Source organism: Notamacropus eugenii, chromosome 5 (assembly GCF_028372415.1).
Source record: "Notamacropus eugenii isolate mMacEug1 chromosome 5, mMacEug1.pri_v2, whole genome shotgun sequence".
Lineage (NCBI taxonomy): Eukaryota > Metazoa > Chordata > Mammalia > Diprotodontia > Macropodidae > Notamacropus > Notamacropus eugenii.
In genome coordinates, this window is record NC_092876.1 from 178,883,760 (window position 1) to 178,905,223 (window position 21,464).

Genomic DNA, 21,464 nt, shown 5'->3' on the forward strand with positions numbered 1-21,464 from the left:
AGAAATGTAAGCATAACTGAAGCAGAGGCAAAAACCAGGTCCCAGGAAGTAGTTTGAGCCACAGAGATAATTTGTTGGGTTTGGTCAATCTATTGGCCTAAGGTGTTCTCAACTGTTCCCTCTAAACTACTCAGCACTTTTATTCCCACTATCTAGGTACATTTATTAAGCACAGTAACTCAATACCTCTCTGTTGACATGAACTAAGTAAGGTCTCAGAATAATACACAATTGTTGAAATCCAGGCAAAAAGGAGTTCATTTCAGTGAATATGAGCTTTCCCAGATCTCAGAAAGGTGACAACTGGGATAATCTCTTCTCTATCTCACCTGAGTGCTGGTAACATCTGGAGCAAGAAACTGGGAATCTTTTAGCAATTCACAGATTTCAGCCCGAGTTCCTTCTCCATTGGGCAGTCGGGCTGCAGCATCCCTGACTGGAGGTGGTTGTAAAAGAAATGGAAATAAGAGGAGAGACGAATTTCATTGCAGCACAATCTCTTGTTCCTCTCCTCTTATACATAGAAAAGGCCTTGTTTTCCCTTACTGTACTTGATCATATCAAGTTCAGCCTGCCTCCTGGTGGTTAGTAGTGGTCTCTGCACCTTCCCATGCTACACATTCTAAATAAGGTTGAAGAATTCTTGGCAGACATCTAAATGCTAGGCTAGTACTTTTCTCAATTCCTCAGAAAAAAAAATAAATTTTTAAGAAACAGACTCCATAAGAAAAAATAATTCAGAAGCATAGTTCTTCTGCCCTACCTGCTTCCCCCTCATAAAATTTCCAATATATGCTCCCCACTACCTCCACCTCCTCCCATCCCTGTGGAAGTTCGTATAATTGTTCCTAAGATTTCTGATGAAACCAAATAAAAAATTAATGGTCAATGTCTCTACAATCCCTTCCAGCTCTAAATCAAATAAAAGATTATATAAAAGAAAATACTCCCCAGAAAAAACCTAGGTGCCTTACCAAGAGACAGGATGGTGACATAGGCAGGGCGATCTGATCGCAGCAAGGAGTGCTCCCGGGCCTTGTTCAGTGAGGTCTCTTTGTCAAAGACACCTTTGACTGGCCCCACCACAGATTCAAAACCATGCATTCTGAAGGTGAAAGCTTTGTGGGGCTGGCTATAACGGAAACGTTCCTGAGGCAAGTAAGTAGAAGAGGAATGGGTCAGGATCATGAAGCTCTTTCTGTCCCCAGAGACTGAAACTGTTCACATCAGAGTTAGCAATTATCCCTTAACTGTCAAATCTAATAGCTTTTTCTCAAATCTCATCTTTCTTGACTCTTCTGCATTTGTCACTTTGATTATCCTCTTTTCCTAGATACTCCCCCATCTCTAGATTTCTGAGACGCTGCTTTTCCTGGTTCTCCTATGTGACTGTTTTTCAGGATCCTTTGCTGAATCTTTCTCCAGGTCACAGTCACTAATCATGAATAAACCTCAAGGATCTGTCTTCTGCTCTTCTCCCTCTATATACTATATCACATGGTGATCACATCAGCTCCCATGGGTTCAATTAAATCTCTACAGATGATTCTTAAACCTATTCATTCAACCCTAACCTCTTTTCTGATCTCTAGTCACATCACCAGTGGCTTACTGGACATCTTATACTTGATGTCTCACAGACATCCCGATGTCAACATGTCTAAAGCAGAACTCCTTTCCTCTTCCTAACTTCCCTACTACTGCCGACAGAATCATTCTCTTCACAGTCACCTAAGTGCTTGACCTTGATTTCATCCCTAGCCTCCTCACTCATACTCATTCCACATATCCAATCTGTTGCTAAGTCTTGTTGTTTCTACCTTCACAACATCTCTCATATTTGTCCCCTATTCCTTACGCACATAGCCTTTTTTTTTTCTGAAGATCATGAGGCAGGATAAGGTACCAGACACTGAGGTCCTTACTCAAACTAAATTGCAACTCCAATGGGCTGGTCACATTGTTCAAATACAAAATGTATGCTTGCCAAAGACTATTTTATGGAGAACTTGCATGGGGCAGGTGATCACATTGTGGTCAGAAGAAACAATACAAAGACAATCTCAAGGTCTCTTTCAAGAAGTTTGGAATTGATTGTGTGACATGGGAGACACTGGCACAGGACCTCTCAGCAGGGCATGCCCTCATCAGACAAGATGCTTGCACTATGAGCAAAGCAGAATTGAAACAGCTCAAAGGAAATGCAGGATGGGCAAATTTAGAATATCCACCCTAAATGTCCACATGGACTATCTGTGCCCAACCTGTAGTACAGCATTCTGAGATCACATTGGTCTGATTAGCCACAGTTGGGACATATTGAAACTTGACTTTTATTATAGAGATGTCATTTTGGTCCTCTTCAAGAATGAAGGACAACAATCAACCAACTCACTCAGCCACCATGCTGGGAATCATTTCATACCTGGACTACTGCAACAACATGCTGGTTGGTGTCTCTTCCTCAGCTACCTCCCCACCCCAGTCCATTCTCCCCTAACCTGCCCAAGTGATCTTCCTAAAGGGAAGATTTGACCTTGTCACTCCCTACTCAATAAACTCTGACGGTTCCCTATCCCCTCTATTACCAAATATAAAATTCTATTTGGCTTTTCAAACCCCACAACCTGGCCTACTCCTGCATTTCAAGTTTTCTTACACTTTACTTCCCTCTAGGTAATCTACAATTAAGCAATACTGGCCTTATTGCTGTTCCTGAAATACAACACCGCATCTCCCAACTCCTCAGTTTTTCACTGGCTGTCCAACATAGCTGGAATGCTCTCCCTCCTCACTTCTACCTGGCTTCCCATCTGGTTTCTTTCAAGATTCAACTCAAATCCCACCTTCTACAAGAGGCATTCCCAGTTTCCACTTCTCCTTAACTCACCACCACCACCACCACCATTTTTTTTCTTAGTAATATTTTATTTTGTTTTTTAATTACATATAAAGATAATTTTAAACATTCATTTTTGTGAATTTTGAATTCCAAATTTTTTTCCCTTCCTTCCCCCCTACTCTCCCAAAGATGGCAATCTGATAGAGGTTATACATGTACAATCATGTTAAACATATTCCCACATTAATCATGTTATGAAAGAAAACTCAAAACAAAATGGAAAAATCTAGGGGAAAGGAAAAACAAAAATGAAAAAAAAAGTGAAAATAGTATACTTCAATCTACATTCAGACTCTACAGCACCACCACTACTTCTGAGATTTAGCATCCATTTACATTGTGAAAGCCCTGAGCCCTGCCTTTCTTTGTATCCTCAGTACTTGGCAGAGTACCTAGCATGAACTGGAATTGGGAGATCACCTCAGGAACTTGTGCAACTAGTTAATTACTCACTATGGGCCCATTTTATTTGTAAAGTGCTTAGCCCCACTCATACTCATGGCACACAGTAGGCATTTAATAAATGTTTGTTCCCTTTCTTCTTCCCATTTCCTCATCTGTCTAACCTCCAGGGTCCCTTCCAGCTCTAAATCTATATAATCTCATGATTCTAAGTAGCTTGCCCATTTAAACAGAATCAGAAAGAGAAAATGTTGCCCTTTTACAAGCCCCCATTGCTTAGACAGAAATGACATTTCCTTCATGTACCTTTGCATAGCATTCACGTTATATATTTTGATAAGCTATAGCTCCTTCTCCCTACCACACCCAAATGTTTTCCTGCTAAGGCTCCTTAAGTGACCAAGTTGTCTTTTTTTATCTTGGTATCTCTCCCATCATCTAACACACTTAATGTCTGTCAAAGGAATTTAAGATCTATACCAATACTTTTTGCTGCTAATAATGAAGAAAAGGTGATAACAGCATTTCTACTTCTAACTTGGTAATGAGACCTAAAAGAATCTACAAAGGACCTAAGAACTTAGACCCAAGGACAGTTGGGCCTGAGGTTTTTTTTACATACACTTTCCCTAATCATGGGGTTCACACTGTTTTAAGTTCTTCCTTACCTGCTCCTGAAAAACTCGTTTCTCTTCTCCTGTGCTGGGTCGGACCACATAGTCAGTTCTTCTGGAACACAGAGTTTTAAATCAACCCCAAGTGGCAGGTTCATGGATCAATTTCTCCATCCGTAGCATCCACCAACTGTGGCCTTTACAATCCTCCCACCCTTTTCTACCTGAAATTCTTCCCTTGGCCTTTACAATCCTCCCATCCTTTTCTACCTGAAATTCTTCCCTTCTACGACCCCTCTTTCACAGCAAGGACAGAATTCCCCCTCTCCCAGCTCCCACCAAGTCAGTCTCATTGGCTTATTCTATAGTCCCTCTAAATTCTGGGGATTCAGAATAGTAACAGTTGGGAAGGCTGTTTTTTTGGCACTACTACCATGTTTTTTATCATCTCTAATTACCTTACATGTACATACATGGTTAGTGACAAACATTCTGCAGGCTATATAGTAAGGCTCAAAGAATAATGGGCTTCAGGAGATTTTTTAGAAAGTTTAGATATTTAGTTCACAAGCACCCTCATTGTCTATTCTCACTGGGGAAAATTCAAGGATAGGATGCAAGGAAAGTAGCTAAACCATAATTCACATAAAAAGGACCTGAGGATTTTAGTGGACTTTAAAAGTAAAATGAATCAACATTGTTAAAGGGCACCCCCACCCAAACCCCACCCCCTCAAAAAAAAAAAAAAAACCCAACGAGTGCTCTTAGTGTTCGGTGTCCAAAACAAGAGAGGTTCAGCTAGGTAGAAAATGCAGATCTGAGCACCACAACAAAGTGACATCATCTAAAGGACACTGAGAAGCTAGAATGCATTCAGAGGTGGGGCTTAGAATGGTCAGAAGTCTAAAAGGCTAAAAGCTAGGTCTTATAAATATTAGTTAAAAGATATAGTATTGCCTGAAAGAGTCAATTATTCTGTACTTACACTCGTGGACCTGGTGTTGTAGCATCTGAACTATCTTCATTTTCCTGCTAGATAACAAGATAAATCATTTAACTATGAAAAAGACTGAATTCTGAAAGCTTTGGACACCTCAAGGGTCAAGAGAATCTTGTGGAAAGATTCTGGAATTTTTGAGAAACCATACCTTACAGAAAGTTTGGTCTTTGGTTTCTAGCCACAGTTGGAATAAGGCAGCTAATTCCTTCTCATTGTCTTGGGATGAACCTATTAGTAGAACCAGAAAACAATAAACACAATCAAATCTAAGTATATGACTAAGAATCCAAACTTCCTTCTAACTACCATTATATTGAACTATCTGTAACAGATGCACAAGGGCAATATTCACCAATTAATCAATATGCTTTTCATGTGTCTCTTATGACACTTAAGAAATGAGAAAGGGAAAGATTTCCTTCATAGGAGAGATATCCACACCAACCCCTTCCTCTTCCCTTAGTAACATCAGTTATTGACTGTCCCTAGGATGGACATCATTCAAGTACACACCTAGAGCTGTAATTAGAAATTTTTTTACCTAGAGCAAAAATATTTGGGATTTGAGGGGTTACATGGGCACAGTCATGCCAGGAAAAGTTCAGCCTTCAAAATCCCCCTACCTCCCACTGCCAGTAAGGATGAAGAAGGAAAGTAGGTCCAAGAAATGGGTGACACAGGGCAGGGACTCTGGGGGGTGGAGGTGAGGAAGGAATTCCTGCTTCAAAAGGAATCCTGAGATTGTGGTAATGTCACAAAGGTACCCTGAAGCCAGCAGCTGCCATGTACAGCAATTCAGGTGAGAGATAACAGAGGACCACAAGGGGAAGGGAGGTGACAGTGGCCACCACAGGGATGAAATGTACCCTCATGGGGAGGTGATATGTTCTACCATCAAGCCCAGATGTCACTACCCTAGGACAAAGCTGTTTGCCCCACACTAGTTCCATGGTGGGCTTCACAGACTGTAGAAAAGATGGTCTCCCATTGCTAAGAAATAACCAATTTAGGGCAAGCATCGTTGGGCTAGGTAATCATTGCAATCCAATGATCTAGCAGATCAAATAATGAAAATGTTTATTAATCAATCCAAAAAAAATAAATATTCAGTACAAATAATTAGTCTATTAAATTCAACAAATATTTATTAAGCATCTATTTGTGCAAGGCACTGTACTCAGAACTAAAGAAAAAACGCAAAATAGCTTCCACTGAGATAGAAAGAACAGACCAGAAAGACTACACTGGTGGAAATTTCCACATCAGCAACTAAAATCTAAATAATGAAACTCTAGCCTGGAATTATAAGCACAGTACCAAACCAGAGGCACCAAAACAGAAAAAAAGCAAGAGGTCTTCTCTGGATAAAAAGAAAATTATAAGCACACCATCAAGCCTGAGGCATCAAAATAGAAAAAAGCAAGAGATCTTCTCTGGATAAAAAAAAAAATTAGACCAATTATTTTACCTGGTCTTCAGAATTTCACTGATTTAAAAGAGAAAGAATATCAAAGAGAAAATGAAAGAGAGAAGGCCCACTGGGTCTAAAGAGGCAAAGTATACTACTTACCAATCAATTTCCATTGCTGGGTCTTTTCCTTGAACTCAACAAATGGAGAAAAGCTAGAAGGAACAGCTGTAAGGAGATGGCTCAAATCAGCAAACTGCACATGTCAGAAACAGTCTTCTACTTTCTACTGACCTAGAACACAGCTAAGCCAGACCCTCAGAGTGGGTCAGAGTGGCAAAACCAAGAAGTCTTTAAAGGATTTCTATGGAAGATCACAAAAAACACAATGGAACTTGAAAATATCAGCCAAAAAAACTGCAGTACACTATGGCAATCAAAATCTAAAGCAAAAAACAGTTGGCTTTACAAGAACAAACCCCTCACCTCGGCTGTCTCCAGCAAGATACTGCAGGGATGGTAACACTAATTCTGCCCAGTTGGGAGCCGAGGAGAACCAGCTATTAAGGGTACTGGCTGGAGATGACTGCCAATCCAGGACTCGCTCCTCTAGCTGCAGGAGGAACAAAAGAATCAAGTCACCCCAGGGATTCCAAGAGGGTAGACAACTCAAGAGTAATAGGAAAGTCTGTCCAGAGTGATTTTCCAAAGTCCCAAAGCCAGTCAGAAGCAAATCTATGTACAGAGTACAAGAGCTGCATCTCCCAAACTGTAGCCTGGCTGCTGTTTCTTCCCCCTTTAAAAGTTTCCTCCTTGGGAAATATAGTTAGTCTTACACAACATGACTATTATGGAAGTCTTTTGCAAAGCTACACATACATAGCCTATTTGAATTGCTTGCCTTCTCAGTGGGGATGGGTGGGGAGAGAGGAAGCGAAAGAAGTTGGAACTCAAAGTTTTAGGAATGAATGTTGAGAATTGTTTTTTGCATACAAAATAAGAAATAAGAAATACAGGTAATGAGGTATAGAAATTTATCTTGCCCTACAGGGCAAGAGAGAAGATGGGGATAAGGGAAGGGGTATGATAGAAGGGAGGTCAGATTGGGGGAAGGGGTAATCAGAATGCACAGTGTTTTGGGGCAGGGGAGGGGAGAGATGGGGAGAAAATTTGGAACTCAAAATTTTGTGGAAATGAATGTTGAAAGCTAAAAATAAATAAATAAACATTAAAAAAAAAAGTTTCCTCCTTATACCTCTGATTTCCCAGATACTCTTACCATAGGAAGACTAGCCTGTCCTTCCATAAGCAAGATCTCCAGTAGGAGGGAGAAGAAACTAGATGATATTTCATTGATTCCAAGGCAGGGCTTGAGGTCTTCAAGAGGCCTATGAGGAAATAAAGATAAAAAGCAACTGCAAAAGACATCATGAGTTGATCCTTAGACTGGTCCCTGGCCTCAGTGCTTCCCACAGCTCTTCAAGTGCTCAACCAAAGACCAAGAATGGTGCACAAAAGATTGATCTTAGCCTTAAGGCAAAGAACCAGAATTTCCCACCACCGGTAGCTCCAAGAATTAAAAGTAATAAATTCAGGAGAATATATCCAAATAAAATCAATTCATTAACATGTACTTTGTTTAGCATGCATCTCTGAGGAGACACTGTCTCTTTCTTACTCCTCTTTGATGGCAGAGATTGGCAGTGGGGATGGGGCCTGGGATAGGGGTGGGATCCCCTCTGGATTGCTCAGAGGTTCAGCTAGATCATCTATCTCAGACTTTATCATTTTCAACTTCTTTTTCTTCTTTTCTTCTTTCTCTTTTGCCTTTTTTTTGAGGACAGCCAAGTCAAACAGAGCTGGTAAGGAAAAACAAGAGAGGAAGTTAAAGAACAGTAGTCTCTACATCAGAAAATTAGGTCCCTTATCTGAAAGTGATATGCTAATGTGAGGAAAACAAATTGGAGGAGGCAGACCTTTAGATTCTAACCACTAGAGGTTAGCAGTTTAACTTTCACACTTACGGAAGTCCATTAGAATATATACTTTCCTTTAAAGTTATATGAAGTTTCTCTTGCTCCCTCCGACTTCTAGTACCTTCCCTTTCAAAATTACACTGTACCTTTTGTACATACACTATATAAGTACATGTTGTATCTTAGGATGGAATGTGAGTTTCTTGAGCCCAGGGACCATTTCCTTCTTGTTTATTTCCTCAGCGTCTAGTACAGTGCCTCTATTACTCACCAGTCATACTAATTCTGCATTAAATTTTTATATGCCTATTTATGCCTAAGGAAGAAGCTGCAAGTTTATTTTTGTAGAGGCTGATTAGGCTTTGTACTATTTAACACCTTAGAAGCACAACACATTAAAAGAAATACAAAGTCATTTACCTGCAAGGGAGCCCTTCCTGCCAGCATTCACTCTTGTCATGATGTCATTGAGAGTCAAATCCCCTGTCAAAAGGTCTGGGTGATCCTGGACAAGAATTGTAAAGACTCAGTGATGGTGGCCAGGAAGGAGGGACTTGAACTGACTAAATTTACACCAACCCATTCAACAAATGACATTAGACCTTAGTTGAATTTCAGAAAATCATGTCTTCTCTTTGATTAGAACCTCTAGTCTTACTACAGGTACATAGGAGAATCAAATTAGGATGGCTAGGACCTTATATTATAAACTGCCAGAAGTGGCTAGGAGGCACAGAGGTTAGAGCTCTGGGCCTGGAGTCAGGAAGATCTGAGTTCAAATCCAGTCTCAAACACTTCGGGCGTGTGACCCTGAGCAAGTAATTTAACCTCTGTCAGGCCCAGTTTCCACATCTATAAAATTGGGGATCACAGTAACACATACCTCCCAAGGCTAAGGCAATGAAGATATATAAAAAGGATCAACTCTCACACTTCCATACTTTCTCTAACAGGTTTGCTATCTCATATATGTTTTCAGTCAATGAACTAACTATTTCTAACTATTCCTCTTAGCCCTTGCTCCTCTGACAATGAAAATAAAAATACCAAAAAATGGAAACTGCTAGTACTGTGTTCTCCACAGAAATTCATGTCTCATTAAACTGACAATCACAGATAATCCCCATGTCTTACAGGTTGGTGTTTCCGCTTCTCATGGTGTTTCTTTAACATCATCTTCAGATCATTGTCCCCCAGCTCTAGTTTATCTAAGCAAAATGAACCAAACCACATTGGTTACTTCACTAATAGAATGCTCAAATTGTAAATGCTAATGAGATGTTAAGCTGTACTATTTGAAATACAACATACAAAAAATGTAAGGCAAAACACAAAACAATGGGTAAATTAACTCTTAATGCCCAAAAGCAAACAGGTAGGATTCGATCCATAGCTCAAACCACATACTACAATATATTTCAAATGGATCAATGATCAATTTTCTCTTATATAATTAACGAAAGAAAATTAAATATCTACTGTAGTTACAGAAAGGAGGGAAAGCACTTATTTAAGCAATTAAAAAAGAATGATAAGACACAAAATTGGTATAATATTTGATTATATAAAGGATTTTTGCACAATCCACTATAATTCATCGAAAAAAGAGATTAGGGAAAAAATGTGCCATAATTTTTTTTTAAATCTGACATCCAAAACTCTATTAAAGAATTTATAAAAATGAGTAAAAGTCATTCCCCAAGAGATAACAGACTAAAGAAGAATAGACAATCCTAGAAAAATAAATTACCAATAACTAACTGAAACAATTTTCAGACTCAAATAATCAGACAAATGCAGATTAAACAACTCTTGAGATATGGCCTTACACTCATGAAATTGGTAAAAAAAAAAAAAAATTTTAGCAAAGTTCAGTCTTGGTGAGGTTATGGAAAAATGTGACTGCTATGACACTGCTACTGGAGGTGTGTATTGGTACATTCTTTTTGAAAACCAGTATGTCATAAAATTGCACCTAGAAAACTATTAATACTTTTTAACCAAGGATCCTATTACCAGAACAATGTCTTATGAATATTATTGTCAAGAAAAATCTCTTAAGTCCAAAAATAGATATCAAATATAATGAACAGTTACCAACTTTTTAAAAATTAATGTAGACTTATAAAAACTGTGAATGGAAAAAGTATGTAGTTCACATATAATTTTTTGTCCTAATTGGTTGCTACTAAGTTTGTGATTATTTAAACATTTCTTCAATCAAAAATATTAATAATAGCATAATTTATAAAAATAAAAATGTGGAAATAACAATTTCCAACATTAGGGATGGCTAAACAAATTGTGATAACTAAAACATAATGGAACATGATTACACTATAAGAAAGGACAAATAGAGAGAACACAAAGAAATCTGGAAAGTTACAAAGTGAAAAAAAATCAGAATATTAACATATACATTGCTTACAACTGCAAAAATAGTAAGAACAGCAACAAAATAAAAAATAAGAAGAAAAATTCAGATGGGCATATAGAAACAAACAGAACATTTTGGTTATTTTGTTTATTAAGTATATTAAACATTTTCTTTAAAAACTGTAAAGAGTTTATGGTTTCTTAAAAAATCATTTTTCATTTTTATTTACATATTACTAATGGCTAGTAAGTTTAGAATGAATGAATGAAATGAAAAGAACAAACACACTGTAAATAATAATCACTCTGTACTCTGTACTAGTCAGATAATACCTGGCACAATAAGCACAGTTCTGGACACTAAATTTTAACAAAAATAAGCTGAAGTACACTGCAAGAAACATGACCAGTATAGTACTGTGAAGAATCTGGAAGTCACAGAATTATGAATACTGTCATTATGGATAGTTAAAGGAACTAGGGAGGTCTAACCTGGGAAACAGAAGGTTTAGGATAGCCACAATCATGGTTTTCAAAAATATGAAGCACTATTACTCATAAGAGGGATTATTTTCATTCTATATATAGCTCCAGAAGACAATATTAAGACAAAATGGAAAAGGTAGGTAGTTTTAAGTTCGATATAAGGAAAAAAATTTAATAACTACAGGTTTTCATTAATGAAAAGAGTTGCTTTATGAGACTGAGCATTCTCCTCATCCATTACGTGTTCAAATAGACACTAGATAACCACCTGTCAAGGACAATGAATTTGTATACCCGAAACATAACTACAATGGTCAGTATCTACAGTAGGTGGAATATTGACTTAATCAATCTGAAGGGTCTTTTAGACTCTTAAGATTCTATAAAAATGTTTCCGGAGTGTCTTTCCTCATGTCTGCATATTTATCAAAAATCTTGTTTTCAGAGGAACAACCTTTCTACTTCCTGTGACATGGCTCACTATCAGTAACTTTAGATTTGTTGGCCCTAGAAGCAACTGAATGATGTTTCTTAAAAATGTTCTTTATTTGCCATGTTAAAATTCATTTTACATATACCCAAAGGAATGGTTAAGTGTATGGCAATTATTTCTGCAAAGATAACTTTCAAAAGAGGAAATGCAAATTGTTAACCACTTGAAAAAAATTGGACAAAATCTAATAATCAGAAAAATAAATATAACTGAGGTAATATGTAAAACAATTTTAAATAATAAAATTCAATTAGGCAATAAAGAATGTAGTACTCATTATATTGATGAAATTATCACACCCTCGAAGAGCTATACAGCAATATACAGTACACTGCAAAATTAACTATATTTTAAACTACTGGTTCTACTTTACTAATAATATGTACTAAAGGGAAAATATTTTAGTACAAAAATATTTATATCTGTAATACTGAAAAACTGGAAATAACCTTTAATATGCCCAATGAGTCGAGGATGGCTGGAAAAACTATTGTATCTCAATGTCATGTACGGAAAGACAATGAGAAATAATACAAGGCAAAGAAGGAAGAATTAAAAGTACATATTGACTAGGACTACTTAAAAATATTACAAACCAAACTGTAAGTGTATTAACTAAAAAAAATAAGGAAATAGTAAATATGCTATAATTTGTTTATTCTTTTAGCCAAATGTAAAAAGTTAAGACTTTATGACTTATTGGGGTTCTCACTATTAATTTTGTATCTGTCAAAATTATTTTTAAAAGAAACATCTCTTTTGTTTATAGTTAAACTATATTGGGCTTTCTCCTTACTCTTTAAAAGGAACAGCAAAGCCTATTGCCATTTAGATTTCAGTGAGCAAAGTATGATATTAGCTGATCAGCTATTAAGGGTCAAAATAAAATGGCTAAATTCTACACCCCAAAATAACAAAATTGTACCAAACCCTCTTTCTCAAAGCTCCTATTTCACAAGAACAGTTTACTATATGAACCTTCCAAAGAAATTTTTAGATCAAGACAGAGCTTACTCCCCAGAGCGCTAAGACATTATTTATGTTCTCACCTGCAGTTTTCATATCCAGGGTTGAAAGCGTGGGCACCACCCTCAGGGGCACCGCAGGACTAGGAGAACAGGCTGGAGAGCTCGGAAGCCATGAGCTGAGATCTTCAAAAGAAAATTGCTCTTGTAAATCCAACGTGGTTGTGGACTCCAATAAAGGAGATTGGGTAAATGGCCATTTGGGTTCAACAGGGCTAAAGGTTCAACATGGAGACCAGGGTTCCATCATTTCTTTCTGACCCTTCTCCAGATGGACTGGAGCACACTTAGATCATTTAAACGGCTCTTCGAGGAAGAGAGACTTCAATTCAACAGAGTGATGGAATCGCATTGCAGCAGGCCAACAGCTACTACTACTCTCCTGTAAGGGGAAAAGCAGTTCTCTCAAGGGGCACAATAGGACCAGACAAGCAGGAAAGGACCCTGCCAAGCAGGGAGCTGTCCATTGGGAACCTAAACTAAACTCAAAAGCTAACTCAAGTATGAAGTATAAAAGACGTACTAATTTTCATCTAACAGGAATTTCCAGTAGTGTCCTAGAAATGGGAGAGCAGGTCCTCAAGTCCCGTTACCCACCCACCAGAGAAGTAGTTAATTCTTAGTTTGAGAGATCTACTACTGTCTGGCTCCAAACTGCAAACCAGGTTGCCAGCTTTAAAAGTCCCACCTCCATTTCCCAAAGAATAAGAAAACACTCACCTTCTTCATCAGAGGATAAGGTGCTATCTCCACATTCTTCCTTAACTTCCCGAAGAACCTTCAAATAGCGCTGCTGAGTGCGTCGTTCTCTTTCCTCAGGGGTACAAGATAGTGAAGGCCGTTTCCTCCGGAGGGGAAGAGCAGGGCCACTCGTCTTAGCCATCTCCAACAAGTCCTAGAGACAATATCATGTAGTGGGTACATAGTCTTAAAAATCTGATTCATGTTGGTTAAGTTGACCATTTGCCAGGATCACCAGGGGGTCCAAGGTGCCAGATGCAAGTTCTGGTCTCCTATTGGAGATGTGGGGTCATATCTCACTTCTGCTACATGTTCATTTTAGAGGACACTAGGTGGTGCAGTACATACAGTGCTGGCCTTAAAATTAGTAGAGAACAGAGTTCAAAGCCTAACTGAGATGCTTCCAAGCTGTAACTCTGAGCAAGACACTTAACCTCTTTCAGTATCTGAAAAAGTTTCCCCATCTGTAAAATGGGAATAATAACAGAACTTACCTCATAGGGTTATTGTGAGGATCAAATGAGATGAAGTAAGTAAATGCTTTACAAACTTTAAAACTCTATATAAATGTCACCTATTATTATTAGGTATTATTTAAGCCATCCCAACTTCTGAAAGTATATGAGTCCCTTCAGACAGACAGATAGGGCTATTACTTTCCTCCTTAAATACAATCCTCTCAAAAACAAAAGACTCACATGTTAGTTCCCATTAAATATAAAAAGGAAGAGATTTTTTACATGATTAAATTCTCAAACTAAGCTTTTTAACACTATCACTGATAGGAGCTAAATAACAAAGATAATTCCTGTTCTAACATGAGCTGAAATATTTTCCATAGCAAGAACTGTGAGGGTCATTTTAGCATCAAAACATGGCTCTAAGAAATGTCAACTGAAAACAGTCCATTCATTTTGGAGTTTCATATCTCTAACAATAACGCTACAGGACTTGTTGAACCTACTATAGAACAAGAAGTCTTTCCTCATACCAACCTCACTGGTAGAAACATACCACTAAAGCATCCTGGTTTTCCTTAATAAGCTACAATGGATCTGAAACCCCCTTATTTGACTCAAGCACCCTGAAAACTACTTACAGTTGGCAGTTAATAAACATTTATTAGGCACTGGAGTCACAGAGTCAGACATGACTGAAAAATGATTAAACAACAATATGTCAGCACTGTGCTAACCACTGGGGATACAAAGAAAAGTAAAAGACAGTCCTCAAGTAGTGAACAATCTATTGGGAAAGATAACATACAAACAACTATGTACAAACAAGCCATAGATAAGATAAACTGAAAATAATCAACAGAGAGAAAGCACTAGAATTAAGAACTGGAAAATTCTTCCTATAAAAGGTGAGATTTTAGCTGGGACTTAAAGAAAATCAGGAGGCAGAGATGAGGAAGAAGAGAATGCCAGGCAGGGCAAACAGCCAATGAAAATGCTTGGATTGGGAGATAGGGTGTCTTATCCAAGGAAGAGCAAAGAGGCTTGTGTCACTATATTTAGGAGTATATGGAGGTGGGTGGCGGGGGGGAAGAGCCAAGATAGCAGAGCAGCAGAACTCACAGACAGGGTGAAATAATTTTCTAGCCAAGGACAACTTAGAAGATCAGCAGGAAAGATCCACTGTACCCCAGTGAAAATGGAACACAGTCCAATGCAGGCTGTGCCAACACAGCCCAGGCCCCAGCAATCTACGAGCAGGCCTTGGGAGCCAGTGAATGAGTAGTGGCAGCAACTGCTTCAGTAGTTCTCATACAATGCACATACAGTAGGAAGGACAAAAAACTAGTCAGAAGGAGATTACAGGGATCTCTTCGTTAGCACTGAGGCAGGAATCTGTTGCTTTGCCCATACTTGGGATCCAGGTCCCAGTCCTCGGTGGCAGTCCTGGGGTGAGAAGGAAAACTGGCATACTAGAGCTTGCAGCCACAGTGGAGGGGGGGACACTCCTTACAGTTCCAGGGCAGAAAAGAGTGCTTATGGTTGCTCACAGACTAGAGCACATGCCAGGAGAGTAGTAAAAAAACCTCTTACTTAAATCATACCACCTTGGAAGAACTGAAAACTTACAGATCCCTAGAAGTATCTCTGAAAACAGCTGCACAAAACCCGTGAAACTTGGAGACAGTGAGAACTCCCCCAACCTGGAAGTAAAGCCCTACTTTAACAAAGAGTTATAAGTCAAGTAATAGGCCCAGGAAATGAGCAAACAACAGAAAAAAACTCTGACTACAGAAAGTTACTATAGTGACAAGGAAGATCAAAACACATACTCAGAAGAAGACAATAAAGTCAAAGCTCCTTCATCCAAAGCCCCCCCCAAAAATATCAATTGGTCTCAGGCCATAGAAGAGCTCAAAAAGGATTTTGAAAATCAAGTAAGAGAAATAGAGGAAAAACGGGGAAGAAAAATGAGAGCAATGCAAGAAAATCATGAAAAAGGAGTCAAAAACTTGGTAAAGGAGACACAAAAAAGTACTGGGGAAAATAACACCTTAAAAAACAGACTAGGCCAAATGGGAAAAGAAGCACAAAAAGCTAATGAGGAGAAGAATGGCTTAAAAAGCAAAATTGGCCAAATGAAAAAAAGGCACAAAAATTCACTGAAGAAAAAACTGCTTAAAAAGTAGATTGGCCAAATGGAGAAGGAAGCTCAAAAGTTCAGTGAATAAAATTTAAAAATTAGAATCAAACAAATAGAATCAAGAAACAACAAAATAAAACCAAAAGAATGAAAAAATAGAAGACAATGTGAAAGATCTCACTGGAAAAACAAATGACCTGGAAAATAGATTCAGGGGAGAGAATTTTTTAATTACGGGGCTATCTGAAAGCCAGGATCAAAAAAAAGAGCCTAGACATCATCTTTCAAGAAATTACCAAGGAAAATTGCCCTGATATTCTAGAACCAGAAGGTAAAATAGAATAGAAAGAATTCACTAATCACCTCCTGAGAGACCCCAAAATAAAAACTGCCAGGAATATTATAGCCAAACTCCAGAGCTCCCAGATCAAGGAAAAAATACTACAAGCAGACAGAAAGAAACAATTCAAGTATAATGAAGCCACAGTCAGGATAATACAAGATTTAACATCTTCTACATTAAAGGACCAGAGAACTTGAAATATGATATTCCAAGAATCACCTACCTAGCAAAACTGAATAAAATCATTCACGGAAAAAAAATGGATATTCAATGGAATAGAGGACGTTCAAGAATTCTTGATGAAAAGACCAGGGCTGAATAGAAAATCTGACTTTCAAATACAAGAATTAAGAGAAGCATAAAAAGGAAAACAGGAAAGGGAAATCATAGGGGACCGAATAATGTTAAACTGTTGAAATTCCTATCTGGGAAGATGATACTTGTAACTCATAAAAACTTCCTCATTATTAGGGTAGTTAAGAGTATATATAGACAGAGGGCACAAGTGTGAGCTGAATATGAAGGGATGATATCTAAAAAAATAAAATTAAGAGGTGAGAGAGGAATGTAATGAGAGAAAGAAAAAGGAAGAGGTAGAATGGGGTAAATTATCTCACATAAAAGAGGCAAGAAAAAGCTTTTATAGTGGAGGGGAAGAGGGGGAGAGGTGAGGGGAAGTAAGTGAAACTTACTCTCATAAGTACTGGGAAAAAGATACTCAAAAAGGGAATAACATACACATTCAGTTGTATATAGAAATCTATCTTACAACATAGAAAAGTAGGAGGGGAAGGGGATAAGAGAAGGTGGGGGAGGGGATAGAAGAGAGAGCAGTTTGGAGGAGGTGGTTGTCTGAAGCAAAATACTTTTGAGGAGGTTCAGGGTGAAAGGAGAGAGAGAGAGAACAGAATAAAGGGGGAGGGGTGTGAGAGGGAGACAGAATAGGATGAAAGGATATATAGTTAGGAACAGTAATTGTGAAAAAAATTTTGAAGCAAGTTTCTCTGATAAAGGCCTCATTCCTCAAACTTAAAAAGAACTGAGTCAAATTTATTAAAGTGCCATTCCCCAATTGAGAAATGATCAATAGATATAAACAGTTTACAAATGAAGTAATCAAAGCAATCTGTAGCCATATGAAAAAATGCTCTGATTCACTACTGATTGGAGAAATACAAATTAAAATAATTCTAAGGTACTACCTCATATCTATTAGATTAGCTAATAGGACAGAAAAGAAAAATGACAAATGTTAAGAGGAGATATGTGAAAAATGAAACATTAACACACTGTTGGTGGAGATGTGAACCAATTAAACCATTTTGTACAGTAATTTGGAACTATGCTCAAAGGGCTATAAAACATACATATATCCTTTAGCAATCCTACTACCAGGTCTGTATTCCAAAAGAAATTTTAAAAAAAGGAAAAGGTCCTATATATACAAAAACATCTATAGTAGCTCTTATCTGATGGCAAAGAACTGGAAATTGAGGGAATGCCCATCAACTGGAGAGTGGCTAAACAAATTGTGGTATGTGATTATGATGGAAGACTATTGTGCTATAAGAAATGATGAGCAGGATACTCTTAGAAAAACCTGGAAAGACTTACATGAGCTGATACAAAGTAAAATATACTGTGTACAAAGTAATAGCAATACTGTAAGATGATCAGCTGTGAATGACTTAGCTATTCTCAGTAATACAATGATCCAAGACAACCCTGAAGGTCTTAAGATGAAAAATGCTATCCATTCCCAGAGAAAGAACTGATGGTATCTGAATACAGACTGAACCATACTTTTTAAATTTCCTTTATTTTTCTTGAGGGTTTTTTTTTGGGGGGGGGGGAACTATGTTTTCTTTCACAACATGACTAATATGGAAATGTTTTCATGACTGTACTTGTATAACGTATATCAAATTGCCTGCATTCTCAATGTGGGGGAGTGGGGAAGGGGAGAGAAAGGGAAAGAATTTTGAACTCAAATTTTAAAAACAAATACTAAAAATTATTCTTATATGTAAACTGGGAAAAAATAAAAGACTAAATTTAAAAAAGAGTATGGAAGGACATAAGATATAAAAAACTTGGGAAGATGGGGGGTGTGCTGAATGCCAAAAAGGATTTTATATCTGATCCTAAAGATGACAATAAGCTATTGGAGTTTGTTAGGAACAGGAGGGAAAGGGAGGTGTGACATGATCAGACCTGTGCTTTAGGAAAATCAACATGACAGCTGAATGCAGAATGAACTGGAGTTGGGAGAGACTTGAGGTAGGGAGAATAACATACTGCAGGCTATTATAATAGGCTAGGAATGACACGAGAGGGCTTGCATCCAAGTGGTGGTAATGTCAGAGGAGAAAAGGGGGCATATGTGAGGAATGTTATGAAGGTAAAATCAACAGAACTTGGCAATAAATTGGATATGATATGGAGGTTGAGAGAAATAACACAAAGGCAAGGATGACAACTAGGCTACAAGTCTGAGTGACTGGAAAAATGGTGGTACCCTTGACAGAAATAGGGAAGTTAGGAAGGGGGTAGTATTTGGAGGAAACCATAATGTATTCAGTTCCAGACATGTTGAGTTTAAGCTGTCAAGACATCCAGTTCAGTCTAGTACGCAGCTGGAGATGGAAGACTGAAGATCAGCACTGAGGCTAGAGATGCACAAACAGATTTGAGAATTCTTAGCAGAGAGATAACGGAATCCATGAAAGTTCATGAGATCACCAAGTGAAATGGTATAGAGGGAGAGAAGAGGACCCAGGACAGAGCCCTGAGGGATACCCATATTAGTGAGTGTGACCTGGATGAAGATCCTGTAAAGAAGACAGAGAAGGAACCATCAGATAGGTAGGAGAAGAAGCAGGAGAAAGTGAGTAGTATCATAAAAACGTAGAGAGAAGAGAATATCAAGAAGAGAGGGATCAACAGTGTCAAAGGTTGCAAAGAGGACAAAAAGGTTAAGGACTGATTAAAGGCAAATTAGATTTGGCAATTAAGAGATCATCAGTAACCCAGAGTTTTGGTAGAACAATAAAATCCAAACCCAAAGCAAGTGGAGGCAGATGGACTTTGCAGACGGTCTTCTCAAGGAGTCTAGTTACAGAGAACAGAAGATACATGGAGCAATAATTAGCAGGAATGGAAGGATCAAGTGGGGGTTTTTTGAGGATGGGGAAGGGGGAAGTATGCAGCAGGGAATGAACCAGTAGACTGGGAGAGAGTGAGGATAAGTGAAAAAGTGCACGCTGAGTACACATTGAAGGGTTAGCTTGGTGAAGAAGGGTCACCTCTTTATGAGAGACAGGTGAAGGAGGAGAAAGTAGTAGAAGGCATCTGGGCGATGTAAGATGAGGAAGAAAGAAGAAGTAGCTCTCAACCAATAGCCTCAACTTTTTTTCTATAAAATACAAGGCAAAGTTCTCAGCTGAGAGGATGATAAAGAAAGATGAAATACTGAAGGTTTGAAGATGAGTAACTGCAATAGTGAGTTGATTAAGGAGGGGTAAAAGGATGGCCAAGCAGCAATGAGGGCCTAGTTGAGGCTACATAATAAAAATTTGTAGTGGACGCAACTTGGTGCAATTTCATGATTTTCTCAAACTTCATTCAACAGCACATGAAAAAAGCAGTGAAGGCAGTAGATGGTGGAAGTGAGGCTTAGCAGGGGAAAACTGCCATAGGATAATTAAGGGAAGAGGTCAGAGTAGAGCTGAATCAGTTCACCAAGAAGTCAAGATGAAGAAAGGACAGTGTAGCTAGAATGTGGGTGATGCCCTAGGTGAGAACCTAGAGGTTGACAGATCTGGAGGTCACAGTGAGGAAGAACAGGGTTTGGGGCTGGAAGACAGGAGAGGTGGAATGACAATAGATAGTGATCAGATAACTTAGAAGTGGTGGCTTTAGTGGGTGATGTCGCAAGATCAAAGGTATGACCATCTTTATGTGTGACTGAGGTGAGGTGGATGAGGTTATATAAATTATGACTGGAGTGATGAATTCTATAACTTTACTATCTCCTATGTTGTTGCTGTTGTTGAGTCACTTCAGTCACGTCCCACTCTTCATGACCCCATCTGGAATTTTCTTGGTAAAGATACTGGAGTAGTTTGCCCAAACAGGATTAGGTGATTTGCCCAGGGTCACATAGCTAATAAGGGTCTGGGGCCAGATTTGAACTCAGAAAGATGAGCATATTATCCTCTACATTTCCTAGCTGCTCCTATGTACTATAATAGAAACAGGGAAAACTGTATTAACCTGACTTGTTCACTAAATACCATATTTCAGAACTTTAGAACCTACAATATTAACAATTTATACCTACAATATTCATTTTTTATTAGTCACAATTTGCTTCTTTTAATATATATAAGCATAACGAAGTTCTAAAATCTGGGATTTAGGGAACAAGTCAGGTTAGGAGAGTTCCTTACTCTATGTAAACATTCAAACACTTCAACAAATCAAAACTTCTTACATTAATGTAGTACTAAGATGTATATATTTACTATCATCAGTATTTTAAAAACAGATATTATCAACAAGATAACTGTTACAGAATTGATATTCAGTGAGGGGAATATATGTTCCAGGGGCTTTTTTTCTTTGCTCTTCTCCTGGCTCCCCATGATACTCACGGTGCGTGAGGCGAGAATCTGTTTCAGTAGCCGATGGAAATACTGCTGCTGAGAGTTGAGGTATCGCTTGTACTGAGATTTGAAGCACAGTTGCCGGTACTTCACCACTTCTGGGTTAAAGTGCCCATCTAGGAAATAAGAGGAGAACAGCATTACAAAGTAGAGTGAGAAATGAGCTACAGAACAAAGACTGATGACATACAGCGACAGGAAAGCAAAAGAACACTTGGTCTTCAGGGCAGGAGTCAGGGGTACCTAAAATTCATCAGAAACATCAACTCTCCTTTGCTGCTGTTGTCCCTCACTCTTTGGTCACTACTGCTTTCTGACGAACAATTGCTGCTCAGTCACTTCAGCATTCCCCAGCCCTGAGAACTAACACAGGATGGTCTCTACTATCCCAACAAAGAAGCAGTCTAGTACAGTGCAAGGAGCAATGGAT

General features: G+C 38.3%; 1 protein-coding gene across 10 annotated transcripts in view; it reads right to left on the minus strand.

The window, feature by feature from the left end:
• NFRKB (nuclear factor related to kappaB binding protein) overlaps positions 1-21,464 on the minus strand; it is a 42,446-nt gene that overhangs the window by 6,127 nt on the left and 14,855 nt on the right. For 5 of the 10 annotated variants that reach the window (XM_072611583.1, XM_072611587.1, XM_072611582.1 and 2 more), the window contains 14 exons: positions 21,023-21,150; positions 13,403-13,577; positions 12,707-12,808; positions 9,437-9,510; positions 8,723-8,807; positions 8,005-8,185; positions 7,606-7,714; positions 6,813-6,939; positions 6,489-6,554; positions 5,067-5,146; positions 4,904-4,950; positions 3,973-4,033; positions 975-1,149; positions 330-436 (listed from right to left, as the gene is read on the minus strand). In XM_072611583.1, the coding sequence (XP_072467684.1) occupies positions 330-436; positions 975-1,149; positions 3,973-4,033; positions 4,904-4,950; positions 5,067-5,146; positions 6,489-6,554; positions 6,813-6,939; positions 7,606-7,714; positions 8,005-8,185; positions 8,723-8,807; positions 9,437-9,510; positions 12,707-12,808; positions 13,403-13,577; positions 21,023-21,150 (1,517 nt within the window). The remainder of the gene's footprint in view (positions 1-329; positions 437-974; positions 1,150-3,972; positions 4,034-4,903; positions 4,951-5,066; positions 5,147-6,488; positions 6,555-6,812; positions 6,940-7,605; positions 7,715-8,004; positions 8,186-8,722; positions 8,808-9,436; positions 9,511-12,706; positions 12,809-13,402; positions 13,578-21,022; positions 21,151-21,464) is intronic. The other 5 variants (XM_072611589.1, XM_072611586.1, XM_072611588.1 and 2 more) reach the window with 3 other exon arrangements.